Source organism: Seriola aureovittata, chromosome 14 (assembly GCF_021018895.1).
Source record: "Seriola aureovittata isolate HTS-2021-v1 ecotype China chromosome 14, ASM2101889v1, whole genome shotgun sequence".
NCBI classification, from domain to species: Eukaryota; Metazoa; Chordata; class Actinopteri; order Carangiformes; family Carangidae; genus Seriola; species Seriola aureovittata.
This window is the reverse complement of record NC_079377.1, coordinates 24467501-24488996: the sequence shown is the minus strand read 5'-3', so window position 1 is coordinate 24488996 and position 21496 is coordinate 24467501. Positions and strand designations below refer to the sequence as shown.

Here is a 21496-nt window from a genome sequence, read left to right as displayed (position 1 = left end):
CTCTGAACGTTGTTTTATTACACAACATTTTTTTAAAACTGAAAATAAAAGCAAATTGGTAAATTTCTTTTCTCTTTAAAACAGCGTGACGGGAAAACGGACGCTCACATAAAAACATTCCTTCGAGTTCATCCTGTCATATGAACATGAGTTAATGAGCTAACACATTAATAAATAAAGCATTTTAAATAAACACAGCTCCTGTGTTTGCCGGTCATCCGTCATGAATCACAACTTATCAGCTCAATTATGACTTCCAGGCAGCAGCAGCGACAATGTGCTACTGTGTCATACAAAGACAAACACACTGACAGGAAAACACACAACACACCGCCGGAGATAAAAACTACTGAACTCTCTCTCACTCTCACTCTCACTCTCACTCTCACTCTCACACACACACACACACACACACACACACACACAAGCTTCTCATCTGCAGCCTGACAGACACACACCTGCAGGTTTACTTCCCTAAAATGGCCGATGGCTCTCGGGTGAATCACTGAGGCATCGATGAGCCGGAGGAAACGCTCCTGGACTCTTCTCACTTTTCTCCCCCCCTAATGTCATTTTCTCTCTCTCTCTCTCTCTCTCTCTCTCTTTCTCTCTCTCTCTCTCTCTCTCTCTCTCCCTGTCTTCGACTCGCTTTCATCCCTGGCGACAGACGCTCCGGTGTGTTAATACCTGCTCTGCTGGTGTTTGGGCCTGATCTGATAGCGAAGGGAGTCGCTGAGGGTGGACCGGAGAGACAAGAAGGCGTCGGGCAACATCATCTCCGCTGATTGAAATCAATGTTTCTCCTCCTAGTGGTGTGAACGGAGAAGTAAAGATTCTTCCTCTGTCATCTTCTCTTCGAGTCTCTTCATTAAAACGTCATGTCTCTTGTGTCTCAAATTAAAACATCTTTCTGTGAAGAAAGAGCCGGAGAATTAAGGACACAAACTGGGACGAACTCGACCCGGTAAGGCACCGTTATGCGAGGTCGGGCCCATGACCTCATCCCCACTGGTGAACAATTACAACACAAAGACAGGGTGGCACCTGTGTGTGATGGCAAGCGGCTTAAAAAAGAGGAAACACACTTCAAATGTATAAATGAATCAGGTGAGTTATTGATCAGCTCAGGTATGAAGTGAACGCAGAATCAGATCTGTGATTTCTTATTAATATCCCCAGGTGAATACTTTCATATCTGACGAGCTGGTTACAGGACGCAGCGTGGGCCGGTGCATCAGCTGACTAAGCAGAGGAAAATTTCATGGCTTCTGCTGCCAATTAATCCCCCAAATATGTGGCAGCGGTTGTTCATACCTGGAAGAGCTCCAAGTGTTTGATCAGGCAGTTTACAGGTGAACTAAGACACCTGTACCTCTGGAAATCTCTGTTGTAATGACTCTGATTGGTTATTGTCCCACACAGACGCCCGACTTCTCTTCAAAAAGGAGGTTAGAGGTCGAGATCAGTGGAAAGATATCTGCTCAAAACTGAACATAAACATCTGTATTATCATTATTATTGATCCTTTTATTGTTATTATCATTTACAAGACTTCTGTTTGTGTGAACTTTAACTGTCTGTTCAGCATCCTCCTCTCTGCTGAGGCAAAATGTCTTCAGGATACTGAAGCTTCACATTGAGAAGCCACAGTTTCCACTAAGAAAGATTTAAGGTTAAGTGTTGAATAGACACAGATACACTTCCGTAATCTGCACAACTCAAGAGGCACTTAGTCCGCCACCTGATTTTTCCTATTTTCACTAATACAAACTATAGTTAGAGGTTTTTTGACGTTGCATCAAATTTAAAAAATATCCAAAATTTGGATGAAGTCAGTGAAACAAACAAGATCTCCTGCCAATTACAGACTAAAAAAATCATATCAACCACTTACCTGACACGAATCTAAATCACAACCACGGTGCAAATGAATGCATTAAAAAAAAAAAAAAAAACATGTTACAACACAAAGCTTTGTTTAAAATGAAGCTGCTGGCTGTTGAGTGTCATTTCTAACCAGCACTATCAGAGCTGAGCTCCGGGCCAAGTCACATGCAGCGCTGCAGCAACAGGTCTCCCTCTGTGTCACAGTAGCGGAGCGTCAGGCTGTTTCTGCACTAAATCAACAGAGGCTCTGCTCATTTACGAGCTGCGGTTTTAATAAACTCACAACCGACGGGGAATTAAAAAGAAATAAATTAGAATAAATTAAAAAAAAAAAAAAAAAAAAAAAGAAAAAAAAAAAAAAAGAAGTGTCTTACCTCTTCTTCTCCTTGTCGGCCGTCATGTTTTTCTCTCGTGCACAAATCAGCGGTGTAATTCCCCGACAGTCTGAGTTAAGTCCAAGTTTAGAGTCAAAGAAAGTGCGTGTTACATTGAAAGCTCCGGCATTAAAACCTGTGAACTGTTAGTTAGTCCATAAAAGCAGGGCTGGCTGGCTGGCTGCGCTGTGACCGTCCAGGCTGGAGGTTGAGGGGGTGGGTTGGTTGGTGGGTGGGGGGGGGGTCGGGGCCGTACAGTCTCAGAACACTGCCGAGGATTGTACAGCCTCTCACCCGCAGTAAGGACACTCCACACAGGCTGGCGCTGGACGCTGAAACCGCTGCTGACAGAAGCCGCCGGCAGGTCCCGCTTCTCACAACTTTTCCTCACTTGCTGGTCTGAAAACTCCCAGAGCTGCTCGGTCTTTGACCTGGAGCTCAGCTGGCAGCGTGACAGCCGCTGGCCCGGTCCCCGAGAGCCGATTGGCTGGAAACGCCGCCGGGAGCCGCCCCCCTAAACGGCCCCGCCCTCCGCGGTGGGTCGCTGCGCTCCTACCTGTCTGTCCCCGAGCCGCAACAGGTGTAATGGATATGAGCGTGGAGGCCAGTTCCCGCCATTAAAATCTTACTATATAAACATACAGAGCTCATTAACATGATTTATACTTTATAGGAATATTCCACTAAAAACCTGATTTAAAACATTTTTTAAAGGAATAGTTTGACATTTTGCTTTTAAGGACGCAACTAAACATTATTTCTAACTTGTAATTGTTTTGTTTTTGAAATGACAGAAAATAATGAAAAGTACAGTTTATAATTTCCCACAGAAGCAAGTTTGTCCAACATCCAAACATTTTTAATTTACTGTGATGTGACCAATAAAAACATCCTCATGTCTGAGAAGCTGGAAACAACATTTATGACATTTTTGACTAAAAAAGACAAATTATTAATCAACTAATCGACTGGTTATTCGTTGCAGCTCTATTTTCTTTTTCTTGCAAAAAATACTCTTCTGTCTGCTGCTCTCACTTTCTATTTGTTTTCATTTCAGCAGTTTCATTTCAGACTAGATGTGAGCATCTCGTCTCTATTTTAACTACAACATATACTTCATCCAGTATTTCTTATCATTAAAGTTTAACTGTTCGGATTCACTGTAAATGTTAAAACGTGACGGTATCAATCTGTATTGTCGTGGAAAGGAACAAGACCTGCATTTAAATATCTGGCGTCAGGAGTGTTTTAGCCGAACGTTATAATGTCACGGTGAGGTTCACTTCCTCATTTTATCCTATTAGACATTTGTGTTAAATTTCGTCGTAATTAACTAATTAATTCTTGCGTTAAGGCCAAAAATTTGACCTTGACATTTGACCTTTGAGCATCAATTTTTTAAAATCAGTTCATCCTTGACCTCAAATCTGAAGAAATCCCCTCAAGGTCGGCCACTGGAGGAATAAAAACAAAAGCAGAGCAGCTAAAGCGACGTAGCGTGCGTCATAGCTACTGTTGATTTTTGTCACTGTTTCAGAGCAGGTCTCACCACATTTTTCACAAACTGAGAGACAGATAAGGTCTTCTGTCATTTAACTGTGTCGTCCCGTGTCAACTTCTCAAACATTTCAGATGGAAAAGATGTGAACTGAACTGAACTGAACTGAACTGAACTGAACTGAACTCCTGTGTGCAACGCTGGTGTCAAGGTATCACCTCCCTGGGAGCTTCCAATTTTCTACATTGTATTAATGTGATAAATAGTTTATGCATTTTGTTTAATATTAATGTTTAATGTAGATTCAGTGGACAAACCAAAACTGAGGAGATGCTACATTCTGTGTGATGGTACAATTTCCAGGTGTACCCTAAACACCTCATATGTAGATTATTGGTAGATAATAAAATTTACAGTTTGGTAGATGGTACAATTTACAGGTGCTCCCTTAACGCCTCACAGACCCTACAATTTCCAGGTGTCTCCCTAAATGCCTCACATGCAGATTATTGGTAGATGGTACAATTTACAGACGTCCCCTAAACGCTTCACATGCAGACTATCAATAGACGCTAGGATTTCCTGTTGTCCTGATGAGGATTCAAAATGAGGTTCAGATGTATAAACTGAAATAGAAATAATGCACCAAACAATCCAAAGTTTCTTTCTGACATCATGATATTTAATTCATTTCAAAACTTAAAATACACCTTCACATCCTTTTAAAATACAGTACATTTGGCACGCAGCGCAACAGAAAACAAAAAAACTCACTATCATAAACATAACATAAACACACATGTAAGGCATGGAAATAATTCATAAAGGAACAAAACCACAGGTCAGATGACAAAATGTACATACGAAGCTTCACAAATACAGGGACTGCAAAACAAAACAAAACAAAAACATGTACATACAGTAACATTCTGCATATGACCCGAGGAAGATGAATGTTTGATACTGTAGGTGAAATCATAATACTGCCTCCACTGTTTGAAATCGACCACATGCCAACTCCGTTCACCCGTGGTGTGAAAAACAATAAAATAAAATAAAAAAAACGTAGCTTCCTATTTTGTTTTTCTAAAGGGATTTTCAGTGGAAAATTTGGAAATAGAATTTGGCATTTAGCATGGAGGACTTCTGGGAGGGAACGTCCTTTTTCGGGTCGTAGTGGGACAAACAGTTTGACATTTTTAAATTAAGACTAAACAAGGATGTAACAGGAGAGGAGAAGAGAAAAAATGATGGATAGCATAAACATGTTGTGGAAGTTGTTTATAATGTCCTAAATCTGCACTGCTATCCATATGTGTGTGTGTGCGTGTGTGTGTGTGTGTGTGTGTGCGCTACTGTATCAAATACATCTTCCACTCCACTGCTGCTACATGTGTGTTGTGTTTTTCCTGCTACATGTTCATTGCTGCCTGTTTGCACCAACTCATTAAGCTGGTGACCGATTATAAAGACGAATGACTCGTCGTAAACGTCCTCTGGAAGCGTTTGTTTGTTGACGCTCCCTCATGTGGATTTCTTTCACATGAGACGACTCAGCGCTGGGGAAACAGTCTTCGTGCCTGGAGAACACTTGTAAGTCGCTTTGGATAAAAGCAGATGAGTGAAAGGGAACTGTGTAACTCATCGCTATTCTTGAGATCTCTGTGTACGACCTGACAGATGTTCCCTGAACGCCTCACGTGAAGAAACTTTTTAAGTTTAAAAAAGGTTTGAATTCACAAAATGATACATATATATAAACATATAAACTCTCCCATATATGATCTCACTTTAACTTTTCTAAAACCTTTAGGTATTTCTCATTTTTCTGCCATTTAAAGTGTCAAAATATCATGTGGTGCGATCAATAATAGCAATAACTATATTAACTTATTAAAATATCTCATTTCTGTGGCTGAAATATTAACATTAAACATTTTTCATCAGTTTTATGCGAGTTACAGGAAAATCAAGTCTGTTAAGCACAATTGAAATCATTATTTACAAAGACTCTAAACAAATGAAAAACTTTGTTTCTAAACACTTTATATTATTGAGAAACTGTAAAAAGAAAGAAATTTAAAGGAAATGAAATAATTTGAAATTAAATCACGGTCGCACCACATGACTTTTTTTTTAAGTCCAATCTAATAATTTAAAAAATTCTAATATGAATTTATGCGACACAACATTTGTAATATTTGAGCAAATGCAATCAATTTTTTTAATTTGTGTACTTTCAAATTGGCCAGTTGAAAACCCATATGTCTTTATGGGGGGGGGTTTATAGTTGATATGAGGCGTTTGCCTGTTTTTTTTCCTATTCGGTAAAAGTTTATTTTACCGGTGGGTAAGTTCCTCATCATTTCCTGGCATAAAAGAAACATGTAATTTGGTTCTAATTAAACCGAGGAAAAAGTTTTCTGTAAAAGCGCCATTAAAACCAAGAACACGTTCATTCATTATTCGTCGATTATTGCCTGCGGACAAATTTCATTTTCAACTGAAGCTTCAAGTTAAACTCACAGTTTCTTAGAATTAAACGTAATTAAACGTTCTTGTCAACGTTAAAGTTGCCGAAACGTTTTCACTAATGCACGACGGCTGCATGTGACTGTATCTCAGAGGAACTTTGGAAACAGGCTGACTGACTGAAATGTTGACTAATGTTTGTGTGAGTGTGTGTGTGTGATTTCCACTTTGTACCTGAACATGTGTGTGGAGAGAGACAGAGGAAGGAAAAGAATAAAGGTGGAAAGAGAGGATGTAAATAGAAATAACTCTCTTTCAGAGTATTGCACATGGACTTCTCTTGAAGATGTTTGGATTCTTCTCAGTTCACTGTGAAGTCATAAATCTGAGCTGCAACATGGAGCTTCTTTTTTAGTTTTTCTGCTTCTTTAAAGCTTATTTCACCTCCATGTCCAGGCCGCACGGAGAGGCGGAGTTTCTGATCGACATGAAATCTACAAACTTAACTCGTCAGCAACGACGAGACGATCCAGTAAAAACAACAAACAATGAAGAAAACAACAACAAAAAAAAAGGCTTTAAATAAAAAGTAAAACACGATGACAATGTATGTACACACACACACACACACACACACACACACACACACACACATACACACACAAACACCCTGCAGACAAATACATTCAGTTATCACACATTCAGTCACTTGTGCTGACACATTCACCTGTGTGTATGATCCACGACTTTAATGTGGAATCACGGGGGTTCGGTTCGTCAGGTCAGAGACTGTAGGTCCAGTACACCGTTACTGTATACACACACACACACACACACACACACACACACACACACACAAAGCATTTCAAGGGGGTCACGTGGTCATGAAGGGATTTTAAGGAGTCGACCTAGACAGATTGTGGTGCAGCGAGAGTTTCAGTAGAGAAGGATTCGTCTCTTTAAAGGGCTCCCTCGACATTTTTAGGCTTCAGCTCATTATTTGGCTTCATCGGAGCGAGTGTCTCTATGTCAAGTATCGTGTCGTATGAAAAACAGCTTGTTAACACTGTAAGCACACACTCACTAAAACAACGGACACTCCCAGTGCCGAGCTACTGTCGGTGTGTTAGCTGGCCGCTAATGGTACCATTCTGTTTTAATGAAGAACAGGAAGAATCGAAGCTAAAACAAGGAGAGAGAAGGAAAAAACTACGTAACCTTCCCTCCACGATACGAACAAGAACCGCTGAGATAAAACTAAAATGTTAAAGTGTTGCTTTTGTGGTGCATCTTCTGCAGTTAACATTTAATTTGCCAGTTTTTACCTAAATTTAAAATAAATCACTGACAAAAAACTGAGACTAAAATTCTAATTTCATCATGATTTCATCAGAAAAATCTTTGATTCCTTGCTTCTCCTTTTGACATCTTTTTTTTCCATAATGAGTAAAGTACTTTTCAATACCTGTTTCTTTTTTTTTTTTTCTTTAAATACAATCATTAGTTCAATGATTTTTTTTTTTCATTCACATACATGTTTTAGGGAAGAAAAAACATTCTTTAAACACAGATAGACAGAGGATACAGCACACCGTGTACAGATATGAAAGTCCTACTCTTTCTAGAGGTATGCAACTACGCATGCATGCACTCATATACACACATTATCTTCCTCGCACACACGCAACACACACTAACAGCCTGTGTAACTACTTCTACCCCCTCCCCTCCTCCTCCTCCTCCTCTGAAAACACAGCGTTTGGTTTCGTTTGCCACGTTGCTTGCATCAGAGACACATCCAGACTGACTAAAAGGAGCACTGGGTGGGGGTGGGGTGGGGTGGGGTGGGGGCATTTCTTACAGTATTTGAGCTGCACTTGCACATGCTGCTGCAGGAGCATACAGTTTGATGGCATATGCACAAATGGACAAACAACAAGAGCACAAAAACCTTAATGAGAGATACAGGTGGTCTAGTATAATTCCTGGAGAGGTCAGAACCGGGGGGGGAAAGTTCAGGAGGCCTCATTCCAGAGGCCATGTTTCTTTAAATACTGTGTCTTTGCTTGATTTTTTTTTTCTTTTTTAGGGTGTCATGTGGTAGTAGTGGTGGTGGTGGTGGTGGTGTGTATATGTAGTTAACAGCATGTGTATGTGCATGTGTGTGTGTGTGTGTGTGCATGTGTGTGTGTGCTCGTTTAGGCCACAGTCTCGTCTCCAAAGTAGGAGAATCCTTTGAACTCATCTTGGTTGATCTGCTTGATGATGCCGTCCTCCACCGGCGTCAGGACGGGCTCCTCGCGGGTGAAGTCCTGGTCGAAGTTGTTCACGTCCCTTTTGGTTTTCTGGAAGACGAAGAGCGACGGAGAAAGAAAAACAACGGTTGTAATGTTTATGTTTTTTCCTCTTTTTTCCTGTGTGTGTGTTAGTGTGTGTGTGTGTGTGTGAACTCACAATGCGTGGTTTGAACGGTGGTCTGATCTTCCTCTGCTCCATCAGCGTCCAGTCGATCTCTCTGAAGAATGGATGGAGCTTAATGGCCTCCTCCAAACCCTGAGCCACCACACAGCCCAGACGCTTGTTAGGACTCTTAGTCATGAACTGAGAAGTGACAGAAAGAAAAAGACAAAAGACGGAGAGGAAGAGGACGAGAGAATGAAGAACTGATTAGTTTTTCAAAATGACTTTGTGAAAGACAAAAAAAGAATCCTTCAGTAATTCGCAAATTCTAGAGTGTCATTATTTTTTTCAGTTAGTGTGGGTAGTTAGTAGTGAGTGTGGACATAGTGTACATCTGGTGTTTATATGTCCTCTGTAGTTGAGGTCAGGCATTTATGCGTCCTCTGTAGTGGACATCAGGCGTTTATGCGTCCTTTGAAGAGGACGTCAGGTGTTTATGCGTCCTCTGTAGTGGGTTTCAGGTCTTTATGCATCCTCTGTAGTGGACATCAGGCGTTTATGCGTCCTCTGTAGAGGACGTCAGGTGTTTATGCGTCCTCTGTAGAGGACGTCAGGTGTTTATGCATCGTCTGTAGTGGGTGTCAGGTATTTATGCGTCCTCTGTAGTGGGTGTCAGGTGTTTATGCGTCCTCTGTAGAGGACGTCAGGTGTTTATGCGTCCTCTGTAGTGGGTGTCAGGTATTTATGCGTCCTCTGTAGTGGGTGTCAGGCGTTTATGCGTCCTTTGTAGTGGAGGTCAGGCGTTTATGCGTCCTCTCTAGTGGACGTCAGGCGTTTATGCGTCCTTTGTAGTGGAGGTCAGGCGTTTATGCGTCCTCTGTAGTGGACGTCAGGCGTTTATGCGTCCTCTGTAGTGGACGTCAGGCGTTTATGCGTCCTCTGTAGTGGAGGTCAGGCGTTTATGCGTCCTCTGTAGTGGACGTCAGGCGTTTATGCGTCCTCTGTAGTGGAGGTCAGGCGTTTATGCGTCCTCTGTAGTGGACGTCAGGCGTTTATGCGTCCTCTGTAGTGGAGGTCAGGCGTTTATGCGTCCTCTGTAGTGGACGTCAGGCGTTTATGCGTCCTCTGTAGTGGAGGTCAGGCGTTTATGCGTCCTCTGTAGTGGAGGTCAGGCGTTTATGCGTCCTCTGTAGTGGAGGTCAGGCGTTTATGCGTCCTTTGAAGAGGACCTCTGGCTCTTCTGCTCACACACTGAAGCACTTTTGTTGCGTCAGATAAAAAAAAACAAACAAAAAAACCCACTTTCGAGTTCAGAGCAGTAAAGGACAACACACACCAGTGGAGTGTGACGCTTGTCAAAACACACAAACCTATATCTTTTTCTCCACTGGCTGCATCTTGAAGAGCGGCAGTGTGTCAGGTGCAGCGCTGTTCTGCTGTACTTCCTGCCTTATAATTGGAATTGTCTTGAATCCTTTATCAAATGCATTGAGACTTACAGTTGAAGATTTTTTTGAAACTAAAACAAATGTATAAAGTCAGATTAGATTTAGATCTGGAATCAGCTTTTGTTGGCTGGTTGTGGTTTCCAGTGGACCCTGATTACACAGGTGCTACCAACTGTCTCAGTTGGTCTCATGATTTGGTCACACCCGGTTTTTTCTTTCCATTATCAACGTCACGCAGAGAGTCGATCTCACATTCTTTGGTGTGGAGACGTTGGTGGCACCATCTATCATAGATGACAGGTCAGGGACAGAGGCAGTTTTTCCACCAGGCTTTTTCCCGGAGGTTGTCTGATATCACTCCGATAAACTGGGCACAGGCCGTGATGTTGGCACAGCCTGGGGTTTCACATTCAACCCGTCCTTAATCAGGGTGATCTGACATTTGAATTTTGTGAACGGGAGTTCCTCTTCTGCTTTGTTACAGGCAGCGCTGAACTCGATGACCCCGCTTCTTGAGAGTATTCGCTCAGTGTTTCAGGTGATGCATCTGTCATTGCAGGTTTTGAGTTTCAAGCTCAAACTGTGTTGATACGGTAACAAGTTGAAATTTGCCTACGATACACACAGAGTGTAGTGTTCAACCTTTGTACCGCAGACCACGAGCACTGCGCCAGCTATCCAGGTGGAAAGTAGTCGTTTTTCTTCTTCACTGGCTCATCAGTTCCTAAATGACTCATTTGTTGCAAATAGATATGCAATGCTAATTAGCTAACAGTAATTAATGTATGAAATAAGGCAAAAATATAGCTTCAGGGTCTCAGTTTTATCTTGCAGCATGAGTAGCAACAACATAATAACAGCCAGGAGTTACATATGAAATGGCTGCAGCCAGAAAAAAGTGAGACGCTCAACGTGTTTGTACATGGATAATTCCTAATAAACAAGCACAAGAAAAAAAGATTTAAATAACTTAAATTTCATTTGTTTTGTTTCGTAGTGTTTGTTTTATCACAAAGACTTTAGATGATGCAAATAAGGAAATTCTGGGTCTCAGAAAGTTCTTCATAAACACCCATTAACATTATATAAACTACTTCCATATGAAAACAATGGAGCCACTGTAAAACACCTCCTTCACTTTTCATGTCTCCAAGTTTTCTCTAATACTCAAAAACTAAATGAACGAGCATCTGAGCCGTCGGACTGAGCTGAGAGAGCTCATCATGTGAGTCGATGCCCTTCAGCTGCATGATATGTCCAATCAGAGCCCCGGGTGCTGGTCAAGTGACCGGTCAGAGTCCGAGACACTGTCCAACATAAACACACACACTTTCCCACAAGGCTTTGCAGTCAAACCGTACCAACAGCCAAGGTAAACGCAAGGCTTGTGATGGAAAAAACTGAACAGACAAATATACAAATGGACAAGTGGCATTACACACACACACACACACACACACACACACACACACACACACACACAGAAAGTCATGGAATCAAACACAGAGGGAATTATCCAACGTTCTTCCAGCGGAGGAACAGGAAACACAGATCAACATGTGACACGAGGAAAAAAAAAAAAAAAAGTTGCATCCTCTCTCACATGTGACGGTGAGAAAAAGACAAAACTAGACACAAAACTAGAGCGAGAGAACAGGACCTCCGTGAACCTGTGAATCCATTAGGGCTGGATGTATTTTAAATTCATCATCACGTGCAGTAACAGAACTTCAGTGCTCGTATAAACTGCAGTTTTGGATGTGGAAAAAAAGCAGTAATTTGAGCTATTAGTTGTAGTTTTAGTTTTTAATAGTAGTTGGTGGCATTTACAAAACATGCTCAGTATCACACCCAGAACTCCTGCGTAACTGACCGCTTTGAGGATGGACACAGCCTCCTTGCTGAGCCAGACGGGGTAGAGGACATCGTCATGGAGGATCGACTCGAACAGGTCGTCCTCGTTGTCGGCTTCAAAAGGCGGCTGACCTGCCATCATCTCATACATCAGCACCCCCAGAGCCCACCAGTCTACTGACGGGCCGTAATCCAGCTCTTGAAGGATCTGAACACAGAGACAAAGAGGAAGATTTAAGGAAATAGCATTTGTATGAAAGTTTATGTTTTATGTTATGTCTGATTTAACATCCAAATCTGCTGCGACATCCAAACCTCCCTACAAACAGGCTAAAATTTGGGAGAAGCGGCCATCTTTGAAAAATTTAAATAAAACACAGTATCGTCCGCAAACAGTCAAACATGACCAACCGATCACGCTTGTTTTGGTGCCTTCGGGAAACAGCTGTTTGCAGCCGAGCTGCTTGCTCCAACACACCTCTTGTGAGAGCGCTGTTTTGAGTCCGTATGTGCGGGAAAAAAAAAGCTGTAATGATTTAGTTTGTGTTTTTGGAGTCACCTCAGGCGCGATGTAATCTGGCGTCCCACAGAAGGTGGTGGTGGTGACTCCGTTGAGGATCCCCTCCTTGCACATCCCGAAGTCAGCCAGCTTACAGTGACCCTCCGCATCCAATAATATGTTGTCCAACTTTAAGTCCCTGCAGAGGTGTTAAGGATGTACAGGTAAATAATGACACGAGCAATGGAAATTATAATCATTGATAAATATCACACAAATACAGACACAATCTTGAGGTATGAGGAAAGCATTTTTACACCGGCTTTGACAGTAAGTGCAGTTATTTGTTTTTTAATGTTTCACTTTAATCTGAAGACGTCTCATGTGCTCCTGCGTGATGTATGCTTCTCATAAAAGAACACATATTTGAGAAAAAGACGGACTTCACAATTATCGGTATTCACAAGGTTCACAGTCCCACAGGGTTTCTGTCATTGAAAGCAAATTGGGCCTTACGTTTATCTGTACCAAAGGAGGGGGTGGGACATACAGCAGGAGGAGAGGAAGGGGGAACAGACCTGAGAAAAGAGAGAAAGTTGAGGGTTGGGAGAGAGGGAGATGGATGGGAGGGGGAGAGGGAGAGAGAGCGGGAGAGTCTCAGAGATAAGAGCAGCGGTGTTGAGAGATGACAGGGTCGGTCATGAATGCAGCCGCTCTGGGCTTGATGGTTGATCGCTACAAAAATGTCAACATCTTCCTGATGCAGCCACCGCAGCCATTCAGCCCGAGGAGTTTTCAAAAATACAGCCGCCCTGACAAGCCAGGGAGGAGATGGAGCGTGTGTGTGTGTGTGTGTGTGTGTTTCTGAAGTCAAGATCTTATGCAACTGTTCTGTTTTTGTAATACCCAAAAATAAAAACGCAGCTTAACAGTCTTGTTTGAGAGCTGCTGTGATTTGTTGTTGAAAAGCTTGTCTCGTCTCTGTCCCATCATGCCTTGCTCTGACAAGTTATTGACTGCACAACAAAAAAGTTGTGATAAAAAAAAAAGAGTTGCTGATTATGCACAACCATTATGAATAGTCCCTCTAGATAGAAAAAAAAAAAGTGTATTTTTTGTCCCTACAATCAAGCGAATTTCCTATTTCAGACAAATTAAATGTAAAACTTGAACTTGAGCTTCAACTTAAACGTGTTTTTAAAGACTAAAAATTTACACCTAGACTCAGTTTTCTGTTTGCTTCTTAAAACAGAAAAATGGAGAGAAATCAGACTTTATTCATCAGCAACAGAGCAGTAAATGGTTTGGCTTTGGGCTGCGTGAGAAACCGAGATGTTTTCACATGCCCGTCCCAAATGGAGATTTTTCTTTTTTCTTTTTTTCAGTGACGGTTCCCAGACTTTGGAACAACCTGACAAGTTTCAGTGACACTCCCCAGAAGCATTTCCACCACTGAATCTACACTGCTACTTATTTATAATCATTTATTACTTCACTACTTCTTATTTCTACAATATTATATCTGGTCAGCGGCACATCACCTTTACGAAATGTAATTTGCTGACACGTTCGGTATTTGATTGAACACAAACTGTGCGGCGGTTACGGCAGGTTATCTGGATCGCGTGCAAAGTGAAAACATGAATGGTATGCTAATGTGCCTCCAGTCTCAAGGAAAAAATAACATGACATGTCAGACGCAGTGGAGCTTGAGGTCTGGCTCTCGGCCAAGTTTTTTTTTTTTTACTAAATAGTTCAAGTGTGGGTTAGGCGCAGGTGACATCATCAACAATTGTGAGTTTTTAGTGTTTTCACGCTCACTAACGACAAAACCTTCAATTTAAACGGCCGAACGTCACCCGGGGACGACGTGTGAAATGAAAGCATGAGCGAGGTTGACGATTAATGTTCAGGCTTGAAATTCAAAACTTTCATCGCCCTTAGCTGCAACAAAACAAGCCAAGTCTTGCACCGTTGCGCAGCTTGGGACTGTGCCTTGCTAAAAGGCTCATTGATGGCTCCGTGCTGGGGAAGGAAAGAGCAGCACTTGTTCTGTAATTCCCCAGACGAAGAATTAAAGCGGCGACCCCCTGGCCCGCCTGTTTGCATATCTCACCTCCAGGCGACTCCCGGCACATTAAATCTGAATTTGCACGCCCGCAGCGAGGCAGGAAAATAACATCAATTTAATGCATTTGTGATTGAATTTAAATGGCCGCTGACATTAATCTTTGTATTACACATCACCTTGCTGCAGGAAAATTCAATATTAAGTGGCTGCAGGTGTTCAGCAGCACTAATGGAATGATATTTATTTATGTGAAGACGTTTGTTGTGGTTTGTCTACGTTTCATACAAGGAAATGGGCAAAAATGATGTAATCTGTCTTTTATTCTGTTACATCCTCAATTGACTTATTGCAGAAATATTGGATCAGTTTTCTTTTTGCTCTGCACAAAGAGTTATTGCTATTATTTTACGTGTTTTAGTCTTTTATAGGAATATGTGTTTGTTTTAGTGTTATGAATGTTAATGAATACACAACATGCTTAAACTAGGATTTAAAAAGTTTCTGTGTTCTCAACCAACGACCGTTTCATTAAGATGAATGATCACGTAAACCCTGCGATTATATTAGTTTTTTCATTTCCAGGCACAATTCTCTTTGCACATAAAAACAACACAAATTTAAGATTAAATAAACATTTCCTATTTCATGAATTCATGATCTCTCTTGCTCGTTATGTTCTGATGTTGTTTCGGTCACGCTTTAATATTGTTGTCAGTCTTTAAGATAACAGATCAATCAAAACCAAAATGTACCATCAGCTTATGTCATATATAATATTTAGGATCAAAAAACCTTCAAATAATCGAGTACATTCACAAAAACACACGAATATTGGGGAAAACAAAAGAAAATACATGTCATTCACTTCTCCGAGTGAGATGTGAGAATCAACTTCTAAACCAATACTCATCAATACGTGGTGATATTTAATGGATGTTGTAATTCAAGGCTATACAGGGTTACCTAATGCATGTTTGCCTGTTAAAACCCGGCTGTATTAGATACTCACAGTGTAGTAAATGTACGATTTAAGCAACTTTAAAGCTTCTTAAATAGAAGAGGGAGCTGTGATACTGAGGGGAGAGAGAAGTGAACCTCTTCTTCTCCTGAACACAGACGTGTGAAGGCAGCGCGGTGAAACGCGAACATAAATGTCAGGATATTATCACATCGGTGGGTTCGAAGGGAACACGAACATCACGTACAAACGAGGTATCAGCCTCCTCTAATTTTACCCGAAAAATACAAACCGTTCATCCGTCAGACTTTTTTTTCACGCTAGAAAAAGGTAGAACTTTTCTAGTTTTTGATTGATTCGAGCTGCAGCTGATTTGATCCGGTCACTGTCGCTGTGTTTCCGACAGTCGGGGGAAATCACCTTCATATGTTATTTTAGAGGAGCTTTAATATCACTCCAGAAATCCTGTCAATAAACAGGAGCTGCTCTATCAGCACTGTCAGGACAGACACACACACACACACACACACACACACACACACACACACACACACACACACACACACACACACATAAGGCAATCAGGCTCAATTGAGAGCATTTCCTGTGTTTCATGTTAATCTTGAGTGATTTTTCCATTACGTCCTCAGCGGCAACCCCTGTGCACTGTGACAGCTAACCTCTCTCTCTCTCTCTCTCTCTCTCTCAACTTCATCCCTCCATCCCCTCTTCTGTGTGACTGCATGATCCAAACACACATCTGCTCTGACATACAAACATACACAAACTGGTGCCACTGGTATATTTGTCTACAGTGAATAATGGGGGTGCGGTGGGGGGAGATAATTAAACTAAAACTGATTGAAATCTACTCTAGAAGTGAACTTACTTTGGTCAATGTTGTGTCATTTAAAAAAACAAACCATTGTGTCATTTTATAAGCAATTAAATCAGATTTTAACTGGTGAGATGTGGAGACACAACAACGTCAAGATAAGAGCACATCTATGAAACAACTGAATTTATTTAGACTTAAACATGTTCTATGAAATATTTATTTCTAGTATTTACACATGAAACATCAACGACAAGTTTCTATTTCTTTTAAAGCTAATGTCAAAGCTATAACTGAGTTTTGGTGCATATAAAAGCAGTACGACACTGTTGTGCTGTGGCTCCCTTTGAGAAGATGTGTCTTTATTTATTTAATTATTTTACTTTATTTGTGTTATTATTTCTTTACTTATTATTATTTTTTATTATTATTTACTTTTTTTTTTAAAGGGTATGAGCTCCTTTGTCAGGTATTGTTGTGTTCTGTAGAACAATGTAAAAAATGTAATAAAAAGTTAAAAAATAAAAATAAAAACTGTATTTTTTTTTTCATTTCTTACTTTGTGACATATAAACACATTTTTGTAATAGAAATTAAAATAAAAAAAGTAACAACAACTGTGCAGCAGACTGTGTTGATGTCTTGGTGTATGCATGTGTTCATTCAGACGTACTGTATGTCTGGCCTCCAACCAGTCTGAACCTGCTCCGTCAGCAGAATCACATCCAAACATCACCTTACATGTGATCTCACAGACTTCAGTAATGTTGGAAAGAAGGGAACATGTGCACAGATGATAGGGCTGATGGGAAAAAAAAAAAGAAAAAGAAAAGACGAGCATCAGAGGAGTGATGGAGGAGGGAGGGGTGGCGAGGAGAAGGGAGGGAGGGAGGAGAGGAAGGGGGGTGGGGGGGGGGGGGAGTAGGGACATAATGTTCCCAAAACACTTGTTGTTCATCTTCTTCTGGTCAACAAAGTGGGTCAGGGACGCGAGAGAGAGAGAGAGAGACATAGAGAGAGAGAAGAGAGAGAGAGACTCTGGTGGCTCAGTCAACTCGACTCACGAATTAACACGCAGTGTGTGTGTGTGTGTGTGTGTGTGTGTGTGTGTGTGTGTGTGTGTGTGTGTGTGTGTGTGTCATCCCCTGACCGAGTAATACACACTATCAAAACAGCACGGTCGAGAAAAACACTGTTGAAAGACTGAAGCATTAATCTTCATGTTACGAGTCGGTCTGTGTTTTAAACTTCAGGGAACGAGCCAATGAAAACACGATAACTTTAAATATAATTTACTCAAAAAAACATTTACGTGACGCGATTTCACTAGAAAATGACTATTTACAACTTAAAAACTGAGCCGATGCAGTTTAAAAGGATTTATTTTACACGCTGGTTTGTGTTTCTGTTACATACAGAATGGAGCACATGGCGAAGATTTAATATCTCGATACAGTCGAGCCCGAATATCGCGATATACGATGTTATCGATTAAAATATCCTCATATTGCTTTCTTTTACGTTTCAGTTTTTTTTTTTTTTAAATAACATATAATAATATTATTGTGTTTTATGTTTCAGGTATAAATGATGCTGCCACTAATCTGCAGTTTTTATGTGTCACATGCCGAGGTACTATGTACAATGCTTACGATTTTATAGCGGAAAATATTGTGATATTTGATATTATAGAGTATCGAACCAAGCTGAGGTCACACCATCTAAACTCTGAGAATTTACCAAATAAAGTCAATCACTCAATAAGTTAATAAATGTTAATTAAGTGTGTTTGACAGCCGAGTTTGGTTTCTTTCCAGCAGCTGGATTCCAGAGGATAAACAGATCTCCTGAAGACAGCGATTTCAGTTTGACAGTCCTTGATTAGAGTTGGCTAAGTCGTTACTGTTTCTTTGAGTCAGCTGATGTTGGTTATTTTTTATTGCTGTCTGAATGCCAAAACAAAGAATAACATACCTGGCAATACTCTGATCAGATAAAACAAAATGAGACTTCATTAAACCCTCTGGGGGAGCGAAGTCGCTGAAGCAACAGAATAACAGGATTCACATTAAGTCTGCGTGTTTGAAGCTGTTTCAACTGTTATTCTTCAATTATTATATTGTGTAATTTCAGGTTTTGTTTGTGCTGTGGCAGGAAAAGTGGAGCAAACAGAGAAATCCCAGCAAATACATCCTTGTTAGGTTTTAGGAAATAAAACTTAAACACAGATAGAATCAAAAGACAGAATTACAATGGAATGATTAAAGGAATAATACGAGGAGAAATTTAGCATCTTCTGTCACGTTCCACTGACCTTTAATTTCTGAACACTTAACAATACACCATTCATCTCTAATCCCTTCCCAGCATGTTTCCTCATTCTGGTGACTGCCTGTCTGTGCGTCAGGATTTCTCAGCATTATTTTGTATAATCATGACTTTAGAGGGCAGGTACGTGGACAATGACTGCAGTAAACACACACACATGCACAGATAGCTGCATCGGACACTGGGCCACACTGGGAACAAAACAACCAGCTCTCATGTCCATGTGGGATTAGTTATTGTAAATATGTAATGCACAATTTCAAACACAAGTTAGTTTTCTTTTGGTTGAACGTGATGTTTTGCAGCAACAAAGAACACCATTCAAAAAAAGTGTCCGTCTTTTCTGTCTATAAATCTTTTTATAAATAGTTGCTTTCATTTGAAGAAAGAAAATGGATCATGTGTTTAAAGGCAACAATAGATGCAGTTAATTAGAAATGACCTGTAACCCTAAACCTATAACCTGCCTATTTTTACGCAGTTTGGGTCCAGAGATAAAATCTTTTTCGTCTTTCACCCTCAGGTTTGATCGGTTTCAGGAAGCAAAGATCAGTAAAGCTCGGACTTCCTGTCACTTTAAGTAGCCTGTAAAAAAAAAGCTGATTGAAAGTCAGTCAGTGATTTGTCTTTGGTATTCATTTGTGATTTTCATCCGGCAAGATTAAAATGTACTATTTAGAATAAAAAATATGTCTGTAACTTGTTAAAAAATACCGGTGCACAGGGGTTAAAGTCGGAGCGACAGATCACCACACAGGGCGACAGTCCGTTTAACTTCATTGCTGCAGAAGAAGAGACGTACTGTTTATCCAGGAGCACATGAAAAGCTCTATGTTACAAATTCATGAGGTTTGTTATAAAGATCGAATCTACATGTGATTAAAAAAAAAAAAAAGGAGAGAAGGAGCAGAATCGCCTCAGCACTTCTGGTGTGAACAGCCGGGCTGCTGCTCGCCTGACCCTCAGTCAGACTGGCATTAAAATAAACAGGCCAGGCCTACCTCAGTCCTCGACATGTCTACTGTCGACCTGCTGTGGGATCAGTCTGGTGCACAGTCTGTAATCTTTCAGACCTGTGCTCAGATTGTTTATTTATTTATTAATTTTATATATTTTACGATTTATTCATTTATTTTCAGGCATCTCTGCCTTTATTAAAGCCCAACACTAGTGTGTGTGTTAGATTGTGTTCAGATAAAAGGATAAGTTAATTGTCAGTGTACAGAACACACACACACACACACACACACACACAGATTGCATGAGGAGAGAATCCAAACATAGAGTCAAACCTCAGACTGATGGAGAGAAAACACCGGAAAGAAGAAACTGACTTTTGTTCCATGACAGTTATTTCTGGGAGCAAACAGCCTGAACCTGCACCGAGTCTACGTCGTCACAATGGTGTTATGATTCGAGCTGCGTGTTGCTTTTGTGGGACCCGCTGCGTGTTTGCTAGTGGTTGACAATGATATTATGACTGACGGGTCCGCAGACAGATAATAGCACCTGATGATGAGGTCATCTGGACCTGGAGATGAACACGCCACAAACGCCCGATGACAAACATCACCTCTGTCAATTTCCTGAAGGATTTAAAGCTCTCACAGATTTGAAAGGTTGTGATGATGAACCTCATGTGCTTATGATTCCCTTTAATTAACAGGACTAAGGATGTTTTCACCTGTTTGTCTGGTTGGCATGTTTGTCTGAAATAACACTGACGCCGAAATGACAGCATGCAAAGAGAACGCTAAATGCTAAGCTAATACCGCTCAACCAGAATGTGTGCTCTCCACCTTCGGGTTCCACACGAGCGTCGCATCAAAACCAACTGAAAAAAGCTGTCAGACCGGCTCAGGGTGGAGCAGTGCGGCAGCAAAGATCACAAATCACACGGTCACTTATTCTGTGAACCCTGTTCGCACACCACTGCCGGCACGAACCAGGACACACACACACACACACACACACACACACACACACACACACATACGAAAACACATATTTAAATGTCAGGAGAGGAGGGAGGTGAATGTTGGTTTTTACTCCACTACAGTTCATTTAATGTTGTGGAAGATGATTCCTGTGAAGAACACTTCACTTCACTTGTCTAATTTTACAATATCTGTGTTCATTAATTCTGGGAGTCTCAGTTAATGTTTATTTTCTCTAATTCTGGAATTTCTCTTATATGTCCTGTAATGGAGACGCAGGTCTCGGCTGGAAGCACCAAGACAAATAAGCGGCTTCACGGCGCATCAACAGAGTTTGACTTAAAACTGCTTTAAGTCAAATGTGGATTTGAATACTAGAGAGACACAAATCTGTAAAACAATAATTCATCCACATCACATGTTTGATGCTAACACTGTTAGCGTGGCTACCTGTAGATGACTCCGTGCCGGTGCAGGAACATCAGGGCGGATGTGACCTCGGCGGCGTAAAATCGGGACCGCGCCTCGTCAAACTTCCTCGAGCGCTGGATCTGAAACATCAGGTCGCCTCCGTTGACGTACTCCATCACGAAGAACAAGCGGTCCTGGAGGAGGAGACGGAGGGAGGAGGTCAAACACCCGACTAACACCACCTTAACAAGGCCGTGTGTAGAGTAATGACGGTTTGTCACTTTCTATTTCACACAAACATCTGAGCATCTTTGAATTTGGACTTCTTTTCATTATTGATTCATTTGTTGATTAATCCTATAAGACCAAAAGACAGTTCACATCTGGATCTGGATCTGGACTCCGACATTTTTCATTATTTAAAACATTTTCAAACCTAAATGATTGATTTAAAAAACATATATATATATATATATATATATATATATATATACACACACATAAACAAATATAAATTATTCTGA

The 21496-nt window shown here is 41.0% G+C and overlaps 2 protein-coding genes across 3 annotated transcripts in view; both read right to left on the bottom strand.

Moving 5' to 3' along the window:
- epas1b (endothelial PAS domain protein 1b) overlaps positions 1 to 2700 on the bottom strand; it is a 48385-nt gene extending 45685 nt beyond the window's left edge. The window contains exons 1-2 of one of the 2 annotated variants that reach the window (XM_056396088.1): positions 2262 to 2280; positions 688 to 910 (exon numbers count right to left, since the gene is read on the bottom strand). In XM_056396088.1, coding sequence (XP_056252063.1) covers positions 688 to 776 — 89 coding nt within the window. In that variant the 5' untranslated portion in view covers positions 777 to 910; positions 2262 to 2280. Of the gene's footprint in view, positions 1 to 687; positions 911 to 2261 lie in introns of both variants that reach the window. The other variant, XM_056396089.1, reaches the window with a different exon arrangement.
- Positions 2701 to 4419: 1719 nt separating this feature from the next.
- The window catches only part of LOC130181245 (protein kinase C epsilon type-like), a 69299-nt gene continuing 52222 nt past the window's right edge, over positions 4420 to 21496 (bottom strand). Inside the window, exons 12-16 of the mRNA XM_056395232.1 lie at positions 21012 to 21166; positions 12493 to 12631; positions 11953 to 12141; positions 8686 to 8832; positions 4420 to 8576 (exon numbers count right to left, since the gene is read on the bottom strand). Of these exons, the coding sequence (XP_056251207.1) occupies positions 8430 to 8576; positions 8686 to 8832; positions 11953 to 12141; positions 12493 to 12631; positions 21012 to 21166 (777 nt within the window). The 3' untranslated portion in view covers positions 4420 to 8429. The remainder of the gene's footprint in view (positions 8577 to 8685; positions 8833 to 11952; positions 12142 to 12492; positions 12632 to 21011; positions 21167 to 21496) is intronic.